The 25122-nt window shown below is 44.1% G+C and overlaps 1 protein-coding gene across 4 annotated transcripts in view; it reads right to left on the bottom strand.

Moving 5' to 3' along the window:
* syne2b (spectrin repeat containing, nuclear envelope 2b) overlaps positions 1 to 25122 on the bottom strand; it is a 142167-nt gene that overhangs the window by 46240 nt on the left and 70805 nt on the right. For all 4 annotated transcript variants that reach the window (XM_029730043.1, XM_029730040.1, XM_029730039.1 and 1 more), the window contains 25 exons: positions 23832 to 23991; positions 21868 to 22023; positions 21558 to 21698; positions 21250 to 21426; positions 20872 to 21009; positions 20501 to 20686; positions 17538 to 17651; positions 17173 to 17325; positions 16928 to 17074; positions 16625 to 16762; positions 12826 to 12918; positions 12481 to 12585; positions 10693 to 11415; positions 9185 to 9376; positions 5856 to 6059; positions 5252 to 5386; positions 4987 to 5102; positions 3791 to 3902; positions 3524 to 3658; positions 3122 to 3277; positions 2743 to 2937; positions 2023 to 2124; positions 1564 to 1683; positions 922 to 1122; positions 553 to 726 (listed from right to left, as the gene is read on the bottom strand). In XM_029730043.1, the coding sequence (XP_029585903.1) occupies positions 553 to 726; positions 922 to 1122; positions 1564 to 1683; positions 2023 to 2124; positions 2743 to 2937; positions 3122 to 3277; positions 3524 to 3658; positions 3791 to 3902; positions 4987 to 5102; positions 5252 to 5386; positions 5856 to 6059; positions 9185 to 9376; positions 10693 to 11415; positions 12481 to 12585; positions 12826 to 12918; positions 16625 to 16762; positions 16928 to 17074; positions 17173 to 17325; positions 17538 to 17651; positions 20501 to 20686; positions 20872 to 21009; positions 21250 to 21426; positions 21558 to 21698; positions 21868 to 22023; positions 23832 to 23991 (4273 nt within the window). The remainder of the gene's footprint in view (positions 1 to 552; positions 727 to 921; positions 1123 to 1563; positions 1684 to 2022; positions 2125 to 2742; positions 2938 to 3121; positions 3278 to 3523; positions 3659 to 3790; positions 3903 to 4986; positions 5103 to 5251; positions 5387 to 5855; positions 6060 to 9184; positions 9377 to 10692; positions 11416 to 12480; positions 12586 to 12825; positions 12919 to 16624; positions 16763 to 16927; positions 17075 to 17172; positions 17326 to 17537; positions 17652 to 20500; positions 20687 to 20871; positions 21010 to 21249; positions 21427 to 21557; positions 21699 to 21867; positions 22024 to 23831; positions 23992 to 25122) is intronic.

Consider the following 25122-nt stretch of genomic DNA (forward strand, 5'->3'; position numbering starts at 1 on the left):
CTTACGCAGGAAAATAAAAGTAAGGCATGTGTTATATAATAAATAGTGTTATAGAATTATTGTCAAGGTAAAATATTGTCATATCATTATCAATACAGTTTATATGGGTTTATAGCAATTGTCTCTATAAATAGCCTCTGAAATATATGTAAACAGACCATAAAATGTCATGTCTACATTTTTTTTTTTAAGTGTGAGTGCTATTATATGATACAATATCAGTACTTGTTGCATTTACAACTTTTCTAAGTCATAAAATCAACTGATTTCAGCCAGTGTATGGCTGTGAATTGACTGCATTGTTTGAGCGGTTTGAATGGCAGTTAATTTGAAACATTGATGGAATCATACCTCTACAACTATCTGGCTAGCTAGCGAACAAAAATACAGTACAGATAAATTCTTCAAATTCATTATTTTACACAATATCTTATCATAGCACAGGCAAACCCTGGTTGACCCACTCCCTGACCAAAATGGCTGACCTTTATCCCATCATAAGAAGGCTCATGTCCATTCTAGTATTCAAATTCCTAATTCGATGGTGCCTACCTGTAATATCTGCTGCATCCTGGTGCCTCTCTCCAGGGCCTGCTGCTGCAGTTGGGTCACCCTCTCCTGGAGGCTCCTCATCACTCCCTCCCACCTCTGGAGGGTGCTCTCTGAGACTCTCGTGGATAGGTGCTGCAGGGTCCCCAGGTGGATCCCCAGGAACTGGAAGAACTTCTGTGAAATCCATAAGAACCATAGCAGGAAGAAAGATCAATAGCATCAATGCAGGCTGTTTCAATACCAACGATTACACAAGAAGTCATCTCTTGGTTGCTATGGTGGCTGAATGAAAACTGAATCCAAGGTAGCTATCTAATCGCACTTGATAGGATCAGTACACAATGGAGGACCTGAATGGTGTGCGCTCACCGAATGTGTGCTAAGGCAGTCCTGTAACTCAGTCCTGGTGTGGAGCTCCAGACCAGGCCTCTGTGAGAGACGCTCTGAGCCCAGGGTGACCAGCACTTCCAGGCTATGTAGCAGCCTCTCAAACTGCTGCTGGAGATCCACACTGGCCCTCAGCTCCTCACGTCTGGCCCCCACAGAGCCCAACACATTTTCCAGCACAACCTAAACACACATTATAAACATTATGATATCCACATGCAGTAAGTTTACATGATAACACACATGGGCATACGTAACCACAAGCTCAGAACTGATATCTTCATCATTATGTATGGGGTCACGGTTTCAGCATTAAAATTTATGGTACCAATCACTCCCACTGAATGTGTTCATTACTCCGATTCCATTGAGCAAGGCCTTGTTTTAATGGAATGTAGTTCGAAAGATAAGTCGGACAGCAGTCATTCTGAGTCAAATAAAAATAAATAAAACAGGGAGAGGTTGTAAGTAAGGTCAGCTCTATTCCAAATAATTTAACTGAGGTGACTTATTTCATTGGGTAATATAATAGACAAATGTCATATCATGGAGTCTCAGCATGGTCCATGTAGTTCAGTACATAAATGTGTTCAGGTGTAGGGGTTATACAGGACTATACTGCACCTCCAGCTTGTAGGCCTCCTCTATGAGTGTGGAGGGCAGACCCTGTCTCTCTGCCCTCTCCTGCAGGGAGGACACCTGGCTGGACTGAAGCTGCAGCTCTCCCTGGACCTGCACCACAGCCTAAACACACACAATGCAAATACACAGGTCAAACAGCCCACACCCTCAGCTGATCCCTCAGACCCATCCATCAGATGTTTACCAAATCAGTGGAGGGGTGACCGCTTTTTTTAAATGGATATCGCCCCTTGAAAGGTTATCACTAAATATCATGGTCATTTAATGACAGTTTGTGGATGGTTCATCCAGATGAGAACATCTTTAAGTCGAACATGAATTAATGACTTGGCTGTAAGCTATCCACATAGAAGGATTTATAGTAGACCCAACTGGAACTATTTAACATGGATACATTTACTAATGACTATTAATGGCTACATATGAATGAGTTTACAGTACCTGTAGCTGCTTGCAAGTGTCTTGAGGGACAGCTTCGTTAGTCATTTGTTGTACGGCCAACTTATTAGCAAGAAGGGCTGCATGCAACTCTTTTAAGAGTGTCTGTTGAGTTAGACCAACACAAAGTACAGTATACCAAAACAATTACTGCACAGTGCAACAAATCAATATTTTATGCTGTGTTACATATCATATCCTTACGGTAAGTCAAAACATTACACACTGTACAGTTTTAAGTGAGACAAGGCGATGTTAAGTTAAGAGATCATTTCAAAACCCTATCCACCAAGTAAACACAATCTAAACATCTAACAAGACAGACTAAAATCCACCATATAGTAATACAACATACTGATGTGCACTGTACTGAAACTGTAATGCAGAAGTCCAGTTGTTGTTATAAATGTTATATTATAAACTGGGTGGTTTGAGCCTTGAATGCTCATTGGCTGAAAGCTGTGGTATATCAGATGGTATACCACGGGAATGACAAAACATTTATTTTTACTCTTCTAATTACGTTGGTAACCAGTTTATCAAAACAATAAGGCACCTCGGGGGTTTGTGGCATATGGCCAATATACCACGGCTAAGGGCTGTATCCAGGCACTCCGCATTACATCGTGCATAAGAACAGCCCTTAGCCGTGGTATATTGGCCATATACCACACCCCCTTAATTCCTTAAATAAACTACAGGGAGTGCAGTGGTGGTTCTGACCTGGTGATGGCCTGTCTTCTCCAGTTGGGCCTGCAGCTGCTTCTCTCTGGCAGCCAGACTGCTCTGGACCACAGGCAGGAGTTTACCCAGGTGATCCACACACAGATGACATCCACCTGACCCCAGAACACCAATTACCTCTGACCCCTGGGAGGTCAGCTCACCACCCAGGGTCACCAGCTCCGCTGCCAGAGTCTGCGAACAAAGATCAAACACATAGACACACATATAGTCAATAGTCTCATTCAACTGACTGAACTCTGCACTGAACACGCATCAAACTTGGAATCAAATAAAACACAGTTACGCATAGGAAAACCAAACCATATGGTTTAAAGTGCTTTGGTGGGGATTGAGAGTACTTTAGTGTTGACCCTACCTCGAGCTGCATCAGCTGGAGCTGTGTGTCCTCATGTGACTTCCCTGAGGGGGACTGCAGGAGGCGGGTCAGTGAGGACAGCGATAGGCCCACCCCACATAGCACCTCAAACAGACCCTCATCCAGCCTCTGATTAACCTCCTCGTCCGGCACAGCCTAGAAAAACAAGCCATAGAAACATCAAATATAGAGAGTTATCATTAAAACCAATATGGAGAAAGTGACAACCCTAAAAGAAAACTGATTTTAAAGAATACTTTGTCTGACTATTTTTCTCACATGGAATTTAATCTCTTCTCCGGTGACACCCTTTTCCCAATTCCATGAAAACAGTGATATGTTAATGAGCCATGATGTATTGAGACTGACTTGAATTCTACACCCACAGATCAGTTCCCTCACCTGAGTCACCACCTCACTGGCAGTCTGGCCCAGCTCCCGCAGCCGACATATGTGTGTCTGCATGTCCTGAAAGCTCTGGGAGTCAATGAGACTACTGGCTGATCCATTGCTCTGACTCACAGAAGAGTCTGTCCCCTTTAGAGTGAAAGAAAGAATTCAGGTACAGTATGACCCCATTTGAACTCCACATTTACACAAACACACATACCCACTATGGAACACTACACACTTGGAAATGTGTGTCATTTAAGAGTGGGAGCTGCTTACATAAGAAGGACCTTGCTGTGCAGTCTCCTCCAAGGCCAGAAGCTGGTTGTGAAGGTGTGTCCACTTCCTTTGGACCCCTGCCTCCCCCCCTCCTTCAGGTTCAACAGGAACTCTAAGGAATGAGTTGCAGTTCAGCCTGGTCTCATAGACTGAAATCCGAGACACTCATGAGTATGATATGTTACATTTGGTATGGTTACAAAAAAAACAAAGGCGGGTGGTTGGTTGGTCAGGGTGGATGGATGGGCGTAAGCCTCGAACATCTAGCAACCCAAAGGTTGCATGTTTGAATCTCATCAAGGACAATTTTAGCTAATTAGCAACTTTTCAACTACTTACTACTTTTTAGCTACTTTGCAACTACTTATCATGTTAGCTATCCCTTCCCCTAACCCTAACCTTAATCCTTTTAGCTAACCCTTCCCCTAACCCTAACCTTAAGCCTTTATTCTAACTCCTAACCTTAACCCCTAGCCAACGTAGAATTGGAATACGTAACATATCATACGTTTTAAAAATTCATAACATTTGTACATTTTGAAAATTCGTAACATATCATACAAATTGTAATTCATAACATATCATACGAAATGGATGATGGACATCCACAAATTAATACATACCATACAAAACGTAACATATCATGCTAAATGGAGTGTTTGAGATTGGCATACATAATAATACGAAATGCTTTGATACCAAGTTGTGCAGTTAGATGGTTGTCAGAACCACACACAGCCTTGGAGAACTCCACTGAGAACACAATCATAATAATTTCTATATAGCTGACATTTTTAGTCTCTGAGAAAAAATGAAGGTCCATCTAAATGAATCTCTCCCACTCTCACTGAAGAGAAGCACAGAGAAATGAAAATGTAACAGACAAACAAAGTAATTACTTCTAACTCTGTGCCATGCTGTGTTTTTTTTCCTCTGACAATGGCAAAGATCACATTGTAAAAGGATTATTTGGGGAAAGGGCTGATTCTATTTCAAGAACACGATTATGATTATGGAACAAAAGCATAGAGTATACATTTGTAGAGAATGTGGACAACCACAACTATTCAATCCCCTTCTAAAAAGTGAAGGAAAAATAGCATCAAAAGATGATTGTCTAAAAATTGTGTATAGCATTGTTGTAGACTTATTCTAGCTCCAAAGCCTACATACTGGAGCACTAAGGGGACCAGTACCGTGTGGATGGCTGAGGTTGATCCTTTTGGGCCTGGCTGTGGAGACGACCTCTACTCCCCTGCTGGGCGATAGCCTTGGTCAGGCCTCTCTGCTCACTCAGCTCCTGCTCCAATTCCTGAATGGGGACAATAATAACAGCCACGACTAGCATACACTGTACTTAGAATTCTTCACTGGGCTATCATATGTGAATTTGTCAATACAATCAAAGTCAAATAAATAGCCAACCACACTCTCCGTTCAGACATGTTTTGGACAGTTTACCTTCTGCTGTTGAAAGCTGGTCTGTCTAAAGAGTTTGCTCTTGGAGGAAGAGAGAATCTCCTGGACACTGTCGCTACGCTGCAGTCTGCCCTCTAGAGGAGGCTTTCTGGGTGATGACGGTGACGGTGATGGCACCTTCAGAGGACGGAGAGAACAAGGATGACGGCAAGAGAGGGAGAGAAAGTTCTGTTGTTTGAATAAAATATTCACAGTGGTGACTTGGAACATAATGCCCAGTCTCAGGATGTATTACTCATCAACATTACAAGGCTTGTTTGTGTGTTTTCATCAACCGGCAGGTTTTACACCCCTTGTTCAAAGAAAAACTTAAGAAAGTGCCACAGGAACTAAAGCATTAGGAAGTGCTAATGATCTCTCTTTGACATTTCACTTTAACAACAGCTGTTTGTTTATCTGGAAGCTTGGTAACATTGTCATGGAAAGATTACCAAATAGACAAAACACCTACTCCACTGTCAGTGTCATCAGCAGACAGCTCTTTTGCAGACGTTCAGTGAGTGTGTGTGCGTGTACGTGTGTGCACGCATGTGTGTTAATGTGCGCACATCCACGTGTGTGCACGTGGCTCTCTGTTTGGATGTACCTGCTCCTCTGTATGTGTGCTGGTGTGCATCTGCTCATGGCTCTGTCTCTCCTGCAACAACAGCTGGAAGGTGACCAGGCTGATCTTGAGCAGCTCCAGTTTTGAGGAGAGGGCCTCAGCCTCCTGGTGGGACCCTGCTGAGCCCTCCTGCTGCTCCAGGAGAGACAGACTGGCTACCTTCTGCTCTATCTCCAGGAACATCTCCTACACACACACACACACACACACACACACACACACACACACACAACACACACACACACACACACACACACACACACACACACACACACACAAAACATTGCCTCATTTTACTACCTAATTCTCATGAAGAACAACAAAAGGAAGTGGACTGAGACACCTGCAGCAGCGTGAGAGCTAATGTCATCAGAACACAGTGTCCTGGGAGAGTAAGTAGAGCACAATCCCATTCACACTGGTTAATCCCCTAAGGGTGTGAACCTGAGCACACAGACTCTCTCCATGGATCAATTATATCTAGGGAATAGGGTATACACTATATACTGTACAGTACAGACTCATACTATGAATACAGTATATTTTCCTGCCGCTACCTCGCTCTGCCAACCAGGGTGCATGCAAAACCCTGATGAAAGCTAAGGAACTAAACGTGTTGGTTTTATCAATAAATAATGTTTTTTTTATCAACTCCCACTGTCCTCCAAGAATTGCTGATGCTCCTTTAATGTGTCACTTTTAATAGGTCACCTGCCAGAGTCACCTGCCACATCACCTGCCAGAGTGTACTAGGTTGGACTGACCCACATCACCTGCCAGAGTGTACCAGGTTTGACTGACCCACATCACCTGCCAGAGTGTACTAGGTTGGACTGACCCACATCACCTGCCAGAGTGTACTAGGTTTGACTGACCCACATCACCTGCCAGAGTGTACTAGGTTTGACTGACCCACATCACCTGCCAGAGTGTACCAGGTTGGACTGACCCACATCACCTGCCAGAGTGTACTAGGTTTGACTGACCCACATCACCTGCCAGAGTGTACTAGGTTTGACTGACCCACATCACCTGCCAGAGTGTACCAGGTTTGACTGACCCACATCACCTGCCAGAGTGTACTAGGTTTGACTGACCCACATCACCTGCCAGAGTGTACTAGGTTTGACTGACCCACATCACCTGCCAGAGTGTACTAGGTTTGACTGACCCACATCACCTGCCAGAGTGTACCAGGTTGGACTGACCCACATCACCTGCCAGAGTGTACTAGGTTTGACTGACCCACATCACCTGCCAGAGTGTACTAGGTTTGACTGACCCACATCACCTGCCAGAGTGTACCAGGTTTGACTGACCCACATCACCTGCCAGAGTGTACTAGGTTTGACTGACCCACATCACCTGCCAGAGTGTACTAGGTTTGACTGACCCACATCACCTGCCAGAGTGTACTAGGTTTGACTGACCCACATCACCTGCCAGAGTGTACCAGGTTTGACTGACCCACATCACCTGCCAGAGTGTACTAAGTTTGACTGACCCACATCACCTGCCAGAGTGTACCAGATTTGACTGACCCACATCACCTGCCAGAGTGTACCAGGTTTGACTGACCCACATCACCTGCCAGAGTGTACCAGGTTTGACTGACCCACATCACCTGCCAGAGTGTACTAGGTTTGACTGACCCACATCACCTGCCAGAGTGTACTAGGTTTGACTGACCCACATCACCTGCCAGAGTGTACTAGGTTTGACTGACCCACATCACCTGCCAGAGTGTACTAGGTTTGACTGACCCACATCACCTGCCAGAGTGTACTAGGTTTGACTGACCCACATCACCTGCCAGAGTGTACTAGGTTTGACTGACCCACATCACCTGCCAGAGTGTACTAGGTTTGACTGACCCACATCACCTGCCAGAGTGTACTAGGTTTGACTGACCCACATCACCTGCCAGAGTGTACTAGGTTTGACTGACTCACATCACCTACCAGAGTGTACCAGGTTTGACTGACCACATCACCTGCCAGAGTGTACTAGGTTTGACTGACCCACATCACCTGCTAGAGTGTACTAGGTTTGACTGACCCACATCACCTGCCAGAGTGTACTAGGTTTGACTGACCTACAGCACCTGAGGCAGGTGCTAGGAGTCATAAGGCTCCATGTGAAAGGCAACCTGCTAGGGTTAGAGTCCATCTGGGATTGAGGTCGTGAAAAGGGCGGTTCCTGGAAAAAGGGTGTACAGGGTTCTCTAAAGATGTTGATCAATTTAAATATGAGGCTAGATCCAATCAGATGCTGTGTTTTTGTTTGCCTACAAAGCCTTCATTCAAATCTGTCGTGTTATAGGAATGTGTTTACCCTCTGAAACTTTAATGCTGGGATCAGATTACACGCCCAGAGAATCCAGGCTGGATAGTACCAGGTTTATACTAGATTGAAATGGTGAGAGCTAAGAATATATTGTGAACACTGTTGATGTAAAAAAGTAAGAACATAATAGTCTATATTCCAGAACTGGCTGGTCCATTTGCCCACATCACCACAGAAATCATAACTAATGCTTCATTGCTGCATGTCTTTTGTTTAGCATGTCTAAGGTCATGCAAGGAATTGAGACTGTAAAACTATTAGCTAATTCCATTTCCAAATAGCCATATGGAGTAATTCCCTGCTAATCAGGAAAATTAGTGCACTTGACAAAAGCCTATCTAGTACAACTGATCTTTGCTATGTGGCGGCCAGCACCTTTAGAGAATACACTGCACCCTGAAGACAAATACCAGCAACACATTAGCTGGCCTGTACTGTTTGTTCAACCTTGCCTCATTTCAAACAGTAACCTATCTGCCTGTGAGACAGCAGCACTTTCTATCCAACAACTGCTGGTGTTTACTAAGACTGAATGAAGAAAAATAGCTCCCATCTGCAGCAGCTGCACAGCAGGAAAATTACTGTTGATGAACCCTGATCACTGGTGATTTAGAAAGGCTTTGAACTATGGACAAGGCAGGTCAATAAATAAGAGAGGTTGTTAAGGAAATAAAAGTTCAACCTAATAGTCAAAGCAGACGATTGGCATGACATCAGAACGACTGACTGTGATGTACATCATTAATATGACGCCGCTATTTGTGGTTGTAAGTAGATACCGAATCACTCTTGTGCTAAAGAAAAGCAGGAGAAAACCGATAAGACAAATACACACAAGTTTATGATACTGAGGTGTCTCTTATATACTTGCTATTAACGACCATGCCTGGGGAAGTTCTTGGATAAAGCCCCACTCGGCAGGCCCTCCACAGAGCTGAACTTTGACACCCGTCTGCAGTTCTTACCTGGCACGTGAGGAGCTGCTGCTCCACACTGTCCTGCATGCTGGCAGTGGTGGCCCGCTCTAGCACTCCAAGGCTGTGCTGGGCTCTCTCCAGCCAAACCTCTAGCTGGGTGGCCCGTTCACTGTAGGCATTAAGCACCCCCAGAGTGGGGCAGGGCCCAGTCAAGGCTGGGGCTGGGAACACCCCTGGGGCCTGGGACACAGACACACAGCCACTGAGATTCCTCCTGTACCAATCACCTCCCCCTCACAATCGGCTAGTAGTGACAGCAGATAGGAGGAGAGGGAGTGGATGACATTCTTACCTAATACTAGTATACACTGACAGTAACTGACAGGCACTGGCCGGTGTGTACTCAGGCTACAGCTGACTGTCCTGGGGATGTCGGCACTTAAAAATCTACTTCTCACACCATCCCATTCTTTCTTTTTCTCTCTTTTGGTCTCCCTCACTATTTCTCTCTCTCACTCGCTCTCTAATTCTCCCTCTCTCTTTCTTTTTCGCTGTCTATCTGTCTGTCTGTCTCTCTCTCTCTTTCTTTTTCTCTGTCTGTTGGATCTCTCTCTCTTTCTTTTTTCTGTCTGTCTCTTTATCTTTCTCTCTCTCTCCCAGACTGCCTCTGCCTCTAGTTCTCTCTTTCTTTCACCCATGGCGCCCCACCCATCTGTGGCCAAAGCCACTTCCTGAAAGCGGTGGCAGGTAGGCTCAGAGGGAGCTCCGGTGACAGGGACTTGTTATCACACACCCAGTTAGAGGCCCCAGGCCATGAGGGCGGAGCTGAGACAGAGGAGGTGGATCTACTGGCAGATCAGTCAGCTGAATCGGCAAACCTCCTTATTCGCTCCTTCGATCTTTTATCTTTCTCTGCTGTACTATCTGCTGTTCTGTTTCCTCTTTCTTCTGTTATGCCAGTTCTTTTAAATTTGTTATCCTGTTTCTCTCCTGTCAGCACATATGCACATATAGATGTTTGAGGCACAGACAGTGTGAGACAGTGAGAATAAGATGTAACACCATGGTTAGAACCATGAGTCACTCAAGCCCTCTACACTGCTGTACATTACAGTCTTTACTTTACATCAAACGGATCACTCAACAGGGATTATTGAAATCATTCACAAATGTGCATCATTATGATAAGTATCAGCATCATTACTGTGTAAACACATTCCATTAATGTGACACTACAGTTGTGAACCGACCTGTGATCAAATACTCTTTGAAATATTTCAAATACTTTGAAGGTTTGCTTTATTCTGCTTGTAGTGACAGATGGGTGTGGTTTTGCAGTTTTGGGACCATTGTATTGATTCCATTAAGCAGACAAGCTCAATCAAGCACAGGTAAAGTGCTTGAAATGATTTCAAAAAGTATTTGAACCCAGGTCTTTGTGAAACATCGTTTAACCAGACCCACTCGTGTGTGCACTCGTAGACCACTGTGGTTGCATGGTTAGCAGGGGTTAGGACTGTTGGGCCTGTATCGTACTGGGACGTTTCAGTGCTTACCAGGGTTGCTGCTGGATGCACACCCTCCATGTCCTCTTCAGTGGGTTTGAGTGTGGTCTGAGGGACAGTGTGTGTGCTGACCATGCCCAGGGTGGTGGTGGTGGTGGGGGGGGTCTCCTCAGGTGCTGCTAGAGGGGTAGATGCCTCAACTTGCACAGGTGTCTGGTGTGTGAGATTAGAGGCTGTGTGTGTCTGTCCAGTGGATACAGTGAGTGCCATCTCTATAGGCTGGGATGGTGCCGTGAGCGACCCTGTCTGAGGTGCGCTTTTTTTCTTTCTGGGCATTGGCTGGGGCACTGTGGGCCTCTGCTCTGGAGCAACCAGAGCCTTCTCAGAGGGTGGCTGAACCAGACAGGCCTGCCCTGCCTCAGATGACACCAGCCTACTATCCACCTTTGACAGCCTCCTCGTTGGTAAAAGGACTGGAGTTACTGTCTGGATGTCTTTGGGGACACTTGTGTCCACTGCGACCTCAGTGAGTGTCTGTACATTCTCAGTGAGTGTCTGTACATCCTCAGTGAGTGTCTGTACATCCTCAGTGAGTGTCTGTACATCCTCAGTGAGTGTATGTACATCCTCAGTGAGTGTCTGTACATCCTCTGTGAGTGTATGTGCAGCAGGTGAGCCCCCTGGGTGTGTGTGTGTGTCTCTGATGTGTGTCTTCAGCCCCTCTGGGTGGCTGTCATCCCCCCTCCATGCAAGCCCCCTCTGTCCCATGAGCTCCTGACACAGAAAGAGAGAGACGGGGGAGTAGATCATTTGGCTGGATTTATTTCTCTTTTCTTTAGTTTTGCCACATAAGAAGAAGCAGCTGTATTTGTTCACAAAGGAAAAATGAAAAAGAACATCCTATAGTACAGTACATGCAGAAGTATTAAGACTAAGTACTATATTAATATCAATTAAGTTCAATCAGTGCATTTTCATGGCCAACAGTCATCTTGGTAGTGTATACTTTACTATAAACGTATTTGATTGGGACTGTATCTAAAGTATAAATGGGAAAATCCTAATTCCAAGAATATAGTTTTCCACGCCGTCCTGCTTCCAGGCAGTGGTGGAATAGTGTGTAAACAGCATATTATGCAAAACGATCATAACTTATTGAAATACAATGCATATGTGTGTAAGCAAGCACACAAGAGTAATAAACTAAACAGATATGCATATTGCTTTGAGTCTAAAGGGTCAACAACATCTAATAAATGTATATTATACATTATAAAACAGGATTCACAAATGTGGTTACCAGTACACGATTTTATGGAAAGTCCAAATAATTATCAATGTATCAATATCAAGTACGTTTTTGATCATCAAACAACAAAAAAGGACCCATGCAGTACAATATAGTATCCTTTTTAAAAACGCACCCCACATCATCAAATCCTTTCTTTCCTTTCCAGTTAGAGGAATTGTCTTTGTTGTAAAAGAGGTGGTCTGCCAGCTATCAGTAACCAGGGATGAACCAGATTCACATGAGCCTGCTCCCTGACAGTTCACTGGATAGCATGCTTAGTTGTCATTTATCACGTAAACTTATAAAACTAGAAAAATCAGAATTCGAATTCCTGACAATGTGTTAACAGAATGTTCAGACTCATACTGCAACCTGTGAGAATCAAACTGCAGTATGATAGAATATCTGGGATTCTTCCGCCATGTAAATGCACCGAACGTAGATAGAGAGGGAGTCTAAACAATGGGTTCTACTCCAGACTAGGTCTAGGACACAATACATTGGGACTTAGAGGATTTTGAGAGTTTAATGGATGGGGGTGTGTTTACCATGCTTTCAGACAGAGACTGTGTTCTGACTGTGCCCACAGGTTTTGATAAAGCTTCGGACACACTTGTTCCTGAGGCGACCGAGAGACCCACTACAGAGAGGTCCTGAAGAGACATGAGCAGTGTTACAACATGGACACACTACTCAGATACAGCATCAGTCATTATTATGTTATCATCCATGACAAAACCATACACAGTCATTCATTAAGGCACTAAACCAGTCCTGTTATATGTCATGTTATGTTCTACATGTTCTTTCATATGAGTGTTGTTATACATGTTACATCATACAGTGCTGTTAGGTGCCATTGTCTGACTCCCATAGATGGACATCTCTGGTACCTGTTCAGTTGTGTCCTGACTCTGTTCCATGGCTGTGGTTCCCCCTTCTTCCTCAGCTGCAGCATGGCTCTCTTCTGCTGCAACCTCAGGGTCCTGACCAGAGCAGCAACACAATGGAGACAGTCAATAACAATCACAAACATGTTCATTAAATAATAGGCAACAACAAAAAACATCCTATACTATGAAACACCCTGGTTCTTAAACAAAAGTTTTAAAAACTTCTCATAGATGTTTTGGTAATAGTCATTGGCAAAGATTGCACCACATTGCCCCCTAGAGGTAATCAAACACATCGGCAGCAGTACCCTCAACATTCTGAGAAGTAAAGAGGAAGACTTGAGGGGACAGCATTAAATAACAATGACCCACCTGAAAACAAAATAGCAACATACAGAATTGAAAAAATTTTAATAGAGAAGACAATGATTTTATTGTCAAAGAAAAAAATCTGTTGAAATAAACTGAACACAGACAAGCAAATTTCCAGAGTGTGTGAGACCAGCAAGGAGGAGGAGGAAGAGGAAACATGGGAACAGGATTATAGGGAAGCACGGTTGGATATAGTGCCTCCCAGTGCTGCAGTGAAACAGGGGGCAGAGTGACCCACGGGCATGTCAGAGGGTCCAGTAGGACGGGGGGGGGGGGGGGGGCAGGACACGGGTGATTTGGCAGCAGGCCTTCTCTTTACCTCTGGAGCTCTGCCCCAGACAGCCACCACAGAGAGCCTCCTCTCCCCTCCTCCTCTTTCTCCTACCCTCCCTCTTCCTCCTCCACAGGACATGACACGCCCCTGGACTCCTGCCACGCCAAGTCAAGGACACATACACACACATACAAACAAGCTGAATGATGGGAACACATGCACGTCCCGGAATAGAAGCACACTCTAAAAGAGGGTATGACAAAGATAGATTGAGAATTAGAAAGAGCAATGCTCTTATTTGGTATACATTTAAATATAATGGGGTTAGTCATGCTTCAGTGTTGTGTGTTGCATTAGGCACATGGAGCATAGTCATGAATCGTTGGCTGCTGAGTTTTACAGAAGTGTAAACCCATACTAGAAACTGTAGGAATGGACACTGTCTTTGAGACTCACTCACTGTACTCACATCGGTGGCCTTATTGCAGGTCAGGGGTCATGTGTGGTGGGCTGGACGGGGTGTCATAGGCAGGGGGGGTCTCTATGTCTCGTTCGTATACACAATCTATTCAGAAACTCCTATCCACCCTCTCCGAATATTAAGTAACTTCCCTGGAATCTAGGATATCCTCATCTCTATAACTTTTTGGAATTTACTGTATCTTGTGTTATATGACTAAATCTCAGATCACTTTAAATTGATGTCCCACTGCTTTCACAGGTTATAGGTTCACCCAATTTTAGAATATTTAGCTAATGTCAGTAAACTGAATGCATGGCAATATATACATGCAGTTGAAGAAGGAAGTTTACATACACCTTAGACAAATACATTTAAACTCAGTTTCACAATTCCTGACATTTAATCCTTGTAAATATTCCCTGTTTTAGGTCAGTTAGGATCACCACTTTATTTTAAGAATGTGAAATGTCAGAATAATAGTAGAGAGAATGATTTGTTTCAGCGTTTACTTCTTTCATCACATTCCCAGTGGGTCAGAAGTTTACATACACTCAATGAGTATTTGGTAGCATTGCCTTTAAATGGTTTAATTTGGGTCAAACATTTTGGGTAGCCTTCCACAAGCTTCCCACAAGAAGTTGGGTGAATGTTGGCCCATTCCTCCTGACAGAGCTGGTGTAACTGAGTCAGGTTTGTATGCCTCCTGCTTGCACACGCCTTTTCAGTTCTGCCCACAAATGTTCTATGGATTGAGGTCAGGGCTTTGTGATGGCCACTCCAACCTTTACTTTGTTGTCCTTAAGCCATTTTGCCACAACTTTGGAAGTATGCTTGGGGTCATTGTCCATTTGGAAGACCCATTTGCGTCCAAGCTTTAACTTCTTGACTGATGTCTTGAGATGTTGCTTCAATATATCCACAATTTTCCTTCATGATGCCATCTATTTTGTGAAGTGCAGCGGTCTCTCCTGCAGCAAAGCACCCCAACAACATGATGCTGCCACCCCCGAGCTTCACGGTTGGGATGGTGTTCTTCGGCTTGCAAGACCCCGTTTTTCTTCCAAACATAACAATGTTCATTATGGCCAAAGAGTTCTATTTTTGTTTCATCAGACCAGAGGACATTTCTCCAAAAAGTATGATCTTTGTCCCCATGTGCAGTTGCAAACCGTAGTCTGGCTTTTTTATGGTGGGTTTGGAGCAGTGGCTTCTTCCTTGCTGAGCGGCCTTTCAGGTTATGTCGATATAGGACTCGTTTTACTGTGGATATAGATACTTTTGTACCTGTTTCCTCTAGCATCTTCACATGGTCCTTTGCTGTTGTTCTGGGATTGATTTGCACTTTTCGCACCAGAGTACGTTCATCTCTAGGAGTCTCCTTCCTGAGCGGTATGACGGCTGCGTGGTCCCATGGTGTTTATACTTGCGTACTATTGTTTGTACAGATTAACTTGGTACCTTCAGGCATTTGGAAATTGCTTCCAAGGATGAACCAGACTTGTGGAGGTCTACAATTTTTTTTCTGAGGTCTTGGCTGATTTCTTTTGATTTTCCCATGATATCAAGCAAAGAGGCACTGAGTTTGAAGGTCGGCCTTGAAATACAACCACAGGTACACCTCCAATTGAGTCAAATGATGTCAATTAGCCTATCAGAAGCTTCTAAAGCCATGACATCATTTTTTGGAATTTTCCAAGCTGTTTAAAGGCACAGTCAACTTAGTGTATGCAAACCTCTCACCCTCTGGAATTGTGATACAGTGAATTATAAGTGAAATAATCTGTCTGTAAACAATTGTTGGAAATATTACTTGTGTCATGCACAAAGTAGATGTCCTAACCGACTTGCCAAAACTATAGTTTGTTAGCAAGCAATTTGTGGAGTGGTTGAAAAAGTTTTATTGACTCCAACCTAAGTGTATGTAAACTTCCGACTTCAACTGTATCTACTGTATGTTGACAATAGGCCCTTTAATGATGGGTTGTTTGATGCTTTAAGTCGGTCTCCTATTTTGAAACCTTTTTTCCTTTTGATAAACCTATATCCCCTATGTTATAAACATATATTCCCCAACCCCTATCCCCTACTAATGTTATATACATTATATATTATAATAAATTAATCATAATTTCTTAGGTGTTCGTTTTGTCTTTGAATATGGTATGTCCCTCCCCCTATGTAATCGTGAGGTCATCTTCTAAAAAGAAAGAATAGTAGAAAAACAAAGAGTTATGAAAAGCATGCAATGCTATTAGAAGACTGATGTCCTGCTTTATTAAGCACTACAAACTAACTAAGCACTAAGGCATTACAAATGTACCATTAAAAGCCACATGACATACTGAGCATGACCTGCCTACCCCTGACCAGTGTCTGTGATGTTAGAACAAGTCATCTAGTCTCACATCTCCTTTTTAGAATATACATCAGATTACAGCTGACACAAAGTAGTGAGGTGAGACAGGTCAGAGGTAAGACGGGTGGCAGATGAGTGAGGGTGAGACAGCTGAGTGGAAGACAGCTGAGTGAGGGTGAGACAGCTGAGTGGGAGTAAGACTTCAAAGGCTTCTAAACTATAATAGACAGCACAGTCTATGGATGCGTGTAGTCAGACAGGTACAAGATACTACCAGGTAGACACATGCTAACAACATGTCAGACTGTCCACATATGGGTGACTTGGTTTTTACCCGACTCTTCTCCGTTCCCCAGCTGAGTCTCTGTTCAGGAGAAGACTCCTCCACGGCCATCAGTGAAGCTCCAGAACTATTCAGTGCGTCTTCCTCTACATGGACTATCTGGATCTGGCCCTGCTCCACTCCATTCTCCTGCAAAAACAGAATATCCTGGTCAGGTTCAATCAATCACATGTATTTATAAAGCCCTTTTTACATATCACAAAGTGCTTATACAGAAACCCAGCCTAAAACCTGAGGTTCACTATAGTGAGGAGGTGACCCATGCAGTGGTGTGGCTATAGGGAATGATCTCACCTCTGCTTCCTCAGTGGCTGGTAATGTTGAGCTGGGCACAGAAACATTCTCTGTGGAAGAGGTGGGTACAGTTGGGCTAGGTGCAGGGACCTTCACTGGCGGTAAAGTGAGCGTCTGTTTCTTCACTATGAACTCCCCTGGAACCATCTGGAAATAAAGGGAAATAAAGGAAAACATTCATCCTGAGTGCACATTTGAGAAAGTGTGTTTGTGTGTAGTGAGGAGTCATCTATTTGCCCAGCCACCTTCTCCAGCTCCTCTAGCTGCTGTTGGAGCTGGTCCACTCTCCGAAAGACAGTGAGGGTCTCCTCAGCCTTCTCTGGCAGACACAGGCCTGGCTTACAGCTCTGGATCTCTGCTATGGTCGTCCGCATAGACTGGATCCTGTCCACACACACCTGTAGAAGGATATACACAGTGACTCACTCTGGGTTACAGGAGTGAGACCAGGGCCTGTATTCACAAAGCGTCTCAGAGTAGGATTGCCGATCTAGAATCAGGTTTCCCATTTGTTATTCATTATGATCTGAAAGGCAAAACTAATCCTAGATCAGCACTCCTTCTCTGTCCCAGGGCTAAACGTGCCAGATACTCCATTCTCCCAGCTCACCTTCAGGCTCTCCTCTCTGGGGCTGGGAAGAGTGTCAGGGGACGATAACAACGTCCTGATCTCAGTGACGTCCTTCTCCATTGTCTTCACCTCTGTCTCTATAGCTTCCACCTCCTACACAATCAGAGAAGAACATTGAGCCATGCAGAGAGAGAAAGCGAGACAGAGTCTCTCAGAGCATTCACAGTCAGTCCACACCCCTATCAGATCACAGCAAAATCACAGTTTACTTGAACAAAGCAATACTCAATCATGAGGCATCAAAGCCAAAGGAACTGAATAATATTAAGAAATGCTATACATGAAAGGAAATAGTGTGGAAACCTACCCCCAAAAATTAGGCAACAACAAATTCAATCCCTTTTAGACAACTTCCTGGACAAAACGTAATAGTGAAGGTGTAAACTTGGCAGTAGAAAACCTAAACAGTATATTTGACCTCTCAGCTTCCCTAGCACATAAAAAAAATGTAAAACAGAAAACCAAAGAAAATTAACAACAATGACAAATGGTTTGATGAAGAATGCAAAAACCTAAGAAAGAAATTAAGAAACCTGTCCAACCAAAAACATAGAGACCAAGAAAACCTGAGTCTACACCTTCACAATGGTGAATCACTAAAACAATACAGAAATACACTACGGAAAAAGAAGGAACAGCACGTCAGAAATCAGATCAATGTAATTGAATAATCCATAGACTCTAACCACTTCTGGGAAAATTGGAAAACACTAAACAAACAACATGAAGAGTTATCTATCCAAAACTGAGATTTATGGGTAAACCACTTCTTCAATCTTTTTGGCCCTATAACAAAGAACAAACAGCAAAAACATATACATGATCAAATACAAATCTTAGAATCAACTATTAAAGACTACCAGAACCCACTGGATTCTCCAATTACATTGAATGAACTACAGGACAAAATACAAACCCTCAAACCCAAAAAGGCATGTGGTGTTGATGGTATCCTCAATGAAATGTTAAAATATAAAGACCACAAATTCCAATTGGCTATACTTAAACTTTTTAACATCATCTTTAGCTCTGGCATCTTCCCCAATATTTGGTACCAAGGACTGATCACCCCAATCCACAAAAGTGAAGACAAATTTGACCCCAATAACTACCTTGGGATATGCGTCAACAGCAACCTTTGGAAAATCCTGTGCATTATCATTAACAGCAGACTCATACATTTCCTCAGTGAAAACAATGTACTGAGCAAATGCCAAATTGGCTTTTTACCAAATTACCATACGACAGACCACGTATTCACCCTGCACACCCTAATTGACAAACAAACAAACCAAAACAAGGCAGTCTTCTCAAGCCTTGTTGATTTCAAAAAAGCTTTTGACTCAATTTGGCATGAGAGTCTGCTATACAAATTGATGGAAAGTGGTGTTGGGGGAAAAACATACAATATTATAAAATCCATGTAGAAGATGCCAGAGCTAAGTGTGAGGTTATAATTAGCAAATAACACACACATTTCTTTCCACAGGGCAGTGGGTTGAGACAGGGATGCAGCTTAAGCCCCACCCTCTTCAACATACATATCAACGAATTGGCGAGGGCACTAGATCAGTCTGCAGCACCTGGCCTCACCCTACTAGAATCTGAAGTCAAACGTCTAGTGATGATCTGGCGGTTCTGTCTCCAACCAAGGAGGGCCTACAGCAGCACCTAAATCTTCTGCACAGATTCTGTCAGACCTGGGCCCTGACAGTAAATCTCAGTAAGACAAAAATAACAGTGCTCCAAAAAAGGTCCAGTTGCCAGGACCACAAATACAAATTCCATCTAGACACCGTTGCCCTAGAACACACAAAAAACTATACATCCCTCGGCCTAAACATCAGCGCCACAACTTCCACAAAGCTGTGAACGATCTAAGAGACAAGGCAAGAAGGGCCTTCTATGCCATCAAAAGGAACATAAAATTCAACATACCAATTATGATCGGGCTAAAAATACTTCAATCAGTTATAGAACCCCTTGCCCTTTATGGTTGTGAGGTCTGGGGTCCGCTCACCAACCAACCCATCACCTACAGAGAGAGATGAACTTGGAGAAGAGTCCCCTAAGCAAGCTGGTCTGGGGCTCTGTTCACAAACACAAACAGAACTCAGAGACCCAGGACAGCAACACAATTAGACCAAATCATTACTTGACACATTGGAAAGAATTAAATGCTATTTGGCCCTAAACAGAGAGTACACAGTGGCAGAATACCTGACCACTGTGACTGACCCAAACTTAAGGAAAGCTTTGACTGTGTACAGACTCAGTGAGCATAGCCTGAAAGACCTGGCCACCGTAGACAGACCTGGCTCTCAAGAGAAGACAGGCTATGTGCACACTGCCTACAAAATGTGGTGGAAACTGAGCTGCACCTCATGCCAAATGTATGACCATATTAGAGACACATATTTCCCTCAGATTACACAGACCCACAAAGAATTCGAAAATAAATCCAATTTTGATAAACTCCCATATCTATTGGGTGAAATACCACAGTGTGTCATCACAGCACCAATTTTGATAAACTCCCATTTCTACTGGGTGAAATACCACAGCAAGGTCAGCAAGATTTGTGACCTGTTGCCACAAGAAAAGGGCAACCAGTGAAGAACAAACACCATTTTAAATACAACCCATAATTATGTTTATTTATTTTCCCTTTTGTACTTTAACTTTTTGCACATAATATGACATTTGAAATGTATTTATTCTTTTGGAACTTTTGTGAGTGTAATGTTCACTGTTAATTTTTATTGTTTATTTCACTTTTGTTTATTATCTACTTCACTTGATTTGGCAATGTTAACATATGTTTTCCATGCCAATAAAGCCCTTAAATTGAATTGAAATTGAATTGAGAGAGCAAGAGAGAGCAAGAGAGAGAGAGAAAGGAGGAGAAATTAGAAGAAGTGGAGAAAGAAAGGTGGACTCACAGCGGCGGCATGGTCTAGCTGGGAGAGCGGAGCCACAAAGCCCTGCTGCACAGCGGCCACATGGCGGTCAGCCTCGGCCAGCTGCTCCTGCTGCGCTGTGATGTCACACACCAGGGAGATCTCCTTCAGCACGGACACAAAGCCCTGCAGAGTGATGCGGATCTGCTGCGAGTCATCCAGCACCATCTACAACACAGAAGGATAGAGATCAGTAACATCTACAGGAGACCATATGATTATTCTGATAATATAGACTAACCTTAACATTTGTTATGCGGTGATGAATCAAATTGTGTTGTGCACTTCATTGTAGTACATTTGAGTTGGGTGAATGTAGGAAAAGTTTTGGGTAAGAGTTGTGCTGTACTGACCTGTAGTGCATGGACATAGCTGGCCAAATCTTTGGCTGTAGTGTAGGTACAGGGAGCAGTGAGCCAGGACTGAGCCTCAGTTAGCCAACTGTTGGAACTGTTGATCATCTCATCATGCTCCTGTAACCATGTGCTGATCTGCAACCAACACAAACATATAGTCAGTATTAAATCAGCTACAAAATCATATAGAAAAATCATAACATCAGACATGCTATGATATCATCATCCACAAATAAAAGTCAACCCTGACATCATCAAATTAAAATATGATCTATCTATCACACACTATTAAACACAGGGGCTAACACTACCCAAGGGGTTAACTGAACATGTGTCAGAGTAACCAGGGGGGTTCTGGGAGTTGTAGTTCCTCACCTTGCTGAGGAAGGCGGTCCTCTGCTCTGCCTGCTTGGCCATGTGTGAGTGGAGCAGCTGGGCCTCCGTCAGGCTCTCTGTGAGGACCTGGGCCTCCTCAGCCTGCTCCAGATCCTGCACTTCCACCTCCAACGCTGCCACACGGGAGTGCCACATGTCCAGCTCGTCCCACACACGCTACACACACACACACACACACACACACACACACGATCAAATGTGATAACACAGTCTCTTTCTGCTATGTACATCAGCCTGGTAATCTCTGATCCTAGATCAGTTCTCATATCTGCTATCTTAGCACTCACCTTCTGTGTGCTTTCTGCCTCTGATAGAGAGGGGCTTCTCTGCTGCAATTTATCCTGCACTGATCCCAGACCAGCCTTGATCTCAGACACCTTTGCTCCCAGTCTGTGCAGGGGACCGCTCTTCTCCATTACATCCCCTACCTGGGGGGCAGTAAGACAGTCAGACACAAGTCGTGGAAATACATGTAGCTTGTTCTTGACATTAACAGAAAATGCAATACACCAATATACAAATGAGGTCCTTACAAATAGACACATTACAATGCTACAAGCACAGGTAAAGGTTTCCTCAAGGTTTCAGCTACTATACCTTCTCCTCTACTTCCTGCAGTGAGTGTGTAACTTCCTGGAGCGGTCCCTCTATCTCCACGGGAACCAGGGTGTACATGTCCGAGTACTTCATCCTCAGACCCTCCATGATGCGCTGCAGCACGGCCTTCTGGGTACACAGCTGGGTGTGAACCTCCTGAGGAGAGACAGAGAGGGAGGGAAAGAGAGAGAAAGATGGAGAGAGAATAAGAGAGAGAGAAAGCAAGAGATTGAAAGAGAGATGAGAAAAAACAAAGTTCAGCGAGCCTCATTCTACAGCACAGGAGGTTGGTGGCACCTTAATTGGGGAGGAACCGGCTCGTGGTAATGGCTGAAGTAGAATAGGTGGAATGGAATCAAATACACCAAACAGATGGCTTTCCATGTGTTTGATGCCATTCCATTCGCTGCGTTCCAGCCATTATTATGAGCCGTCCTCCCCTCAACAGCCCCCACTGTTCTACAGCCTATACCCTCTCTCTGCCATCATTATGTCTCCAAGGTTACAAACACACTAATACACATTCATAGATTAATTCACATCCTCCATAGGGTCCAGCTCTTACCAGACAGAATGTACAGCCGAGTATGTCGCACCTCTCTCTCTCTCCTGGGCTGGTTTCACTAGCTCAGAAAGGCTTCCTTTTTATGTCTTTCATTCCTGAAGCTACTCAGCATGAACCTTCTTCACCTCCCACCTAGCAGCACACAGCTAATGAGCGGCTATTCACAGTCCTAGTCCACAGACTGAACATGAAAATCAAACGACGATAGGAAAAACACGACCAGTGATGCAGATGAAAAACAGCACAACCTGGCTCTGAGACAGGGACCAGGGCAACGCCACATAGGCAGGTGCATGTGTGAGTGTGTGTGTGTGTCAGGGAGGTGACATCAGTGCTGGTCTGAGACTGGGACAGATGCACCAAGAGGATCCACTTACAAGGTGGAACAAAAAGAGGCAGGTATGGGGGGGCTTTAGAGCCCTTTCATAGACCCTCTCTGAGTAGAGGGGGGTGGGGAGACATAGAGAAAATGTTGGACAAGACTCAGGTCTTTAGACAACACTAACACTGGTCCCCTCTCATCCACTGAGTACCAAGACAAAGCTCCGGGGAAGGTTGATAAAACCAAGCTAGCTAAAGGGATGAGGGCCCAGCCAACGGTTAAATTCAAATGTGGCACTTTTTTGGGGCACTCTTTCACTGAGCTAACAGTCTCACTGAAGACCTTCATTACAACAACCTTTCAGCAGTGAAACTCAAAACCAACAGCCACATACAGTTCATGGCGGAATGATAGAGTAGGGAAATACATAGTACAGTCACAACGACACTTTCCACTTCATTCAACTTGAGCTTCAAATCATTCATTCTATGAATTTCAAATTAGATAAAAATGTGAACAGTGCAATTTGGAGGAGATATTGTCTTTGTCATTTTTGTTTGCAGAGTACAGACACAGCATTGTGTTGTGGGTACAGGGATGGGAAATACCTACTCATTAGAAGCCCATTACGCATGCATCACTGTTCAGAGGGGAGGGGGTTGTTCAAATCTCAACTATGCACTTATCCCTATGAAATATAGTAGCATTCACAGTAGGCTATGCTATAATTTGTCAAGAACACAGAAACAACTAAAACCACCTCAATAAGCAACACACTAAATATGAAAAAATATATGGACAATTCCATAAAATACAGTAAATGACTGAAAATGACAAGTAAACAGTATTTTGTCATTAATTCTACTAATTGTAGTCAACCATATGCTTCAATAGGTGGATGATAATAGCAAAGACCCCAAATGCCATGCTTCAACTGTGGAACTTTTCAATCTGGCAGTCTTAACTCCTGCATGCTGCTGAGAATATTTGCTAAATTACTACACTCTGGGTGTATGGGTACATTGTAATGTCCACACTGTGTGATGTTAAGGGGTTGTGAGACAGAGGCTTACCCACCTGTAGCTTATGTGTGCTGGGACACTGCTCCAGCTGTGAGAGGCGGTCTTCTGCAGCCACCAGCCATGCCTTCACCCCACTCAGCTCCTCCCTCACCTTGTCTCTCTCCTCCACCTCCGTCCGCACCACACACCGCCCCAGCATGCTCTTCTCCTTCAGACTGTAGACACAAACAGACAGGCAGGTCTATAGTGCACCAAACAGCTGGCTAAAGTCTTAGTTACAGTGCCTTCGGAAAGTATTCAGACCCCTTGACTTTCTCTACATTTTGTTATGATACAGCCTTATTCTTAAATTGATTTAAAAGAATCCTCAGCAGTCTACACACAGTACCCCATAATGACAAAGTGAAAACAGGTTTTTAGACATTTTTGAAAATGTATTAAAAATAAAAAACTGAAATACCTTATTTACACGTATTCAAACCCTTGGCTATGAGACTCGAAATTGAGCTCAGGTGCATCCTGTTTCCATTGATCATCCTTGAGATGTTTCTACAACTTGATTGGAGTCCACCTGTGGTAAATTCAATTAATTGGACATGATTTGGAAAGGCACAACCTGTCTATATGAGGTCCCACAGTTGACAGTGCATGTCAGAGCAAAAACCAAGCCATGAGGTTGAAGGAATTGTCCGTAGAGCTCCGAGACAGGATTGTGCCGAGGCACAGATCTGGGGAAGGGTACCAACAAATGTCTGCAGCATTGAAGGTCCCCAAGAACACAGTGGCCTCCATCATTCTTAAATGGAAGAAGTTTGGAACCACCAAGTATCTTCCTAGAGCTGGCCGCCCGGCCAAACTGAGCAATCGGGGGAGAAGGGCCTTGGTCAGGAAGGTGACCAAGAACCCGATGGTCACTCTGACAGAGCTCTAGAGTTCCTCTGTGGAGATGGGAGAACCTTCCAGAAGGACAACCATCTCTGCAGCACTCCACCAATCAGGCCTTTAGGTAGAGTGGCCAGACGGAAGCCACTCCTCAGTAAAAGGCACATGGCAGCCTGCTTGGAGTTTCCCAAAATGCATCTAAAACAAGAATCTCTGGAATGATGAAACCAAGATTGAACTCTATGGCCTGAATGCCAAACATCACGTCTGGAGGAAACCTGGCACCATCCCTACGGTGAAGCATGGTGGCAGCAACATCATGCTGTGGGGATGTTTTTCAGCGGCAGGGACTGGGAGAGTAGTTAGGATTGAGGCAAAGATGAGCGGAGCAAAGGACAGAGAGATCCCTGATGAAAACCTGCTCCAGAGCACTCAGGACCTCAGTCTTGGGCGAATGTTCACCT

This window comes from Salmo trutta, chromosome 33 (genome assembly GCF_901001165.1).
Source record: "Salmo trutta chromosome 33, fSalTru1.1, whole genome shotgun sequence".
Classification (NCBI taxonomy): Eukaryota; Metazoa; Chordata; class Actinopteri; order Salmoniformes; family Salmonidae; genus Salmo; species Salmo trutta.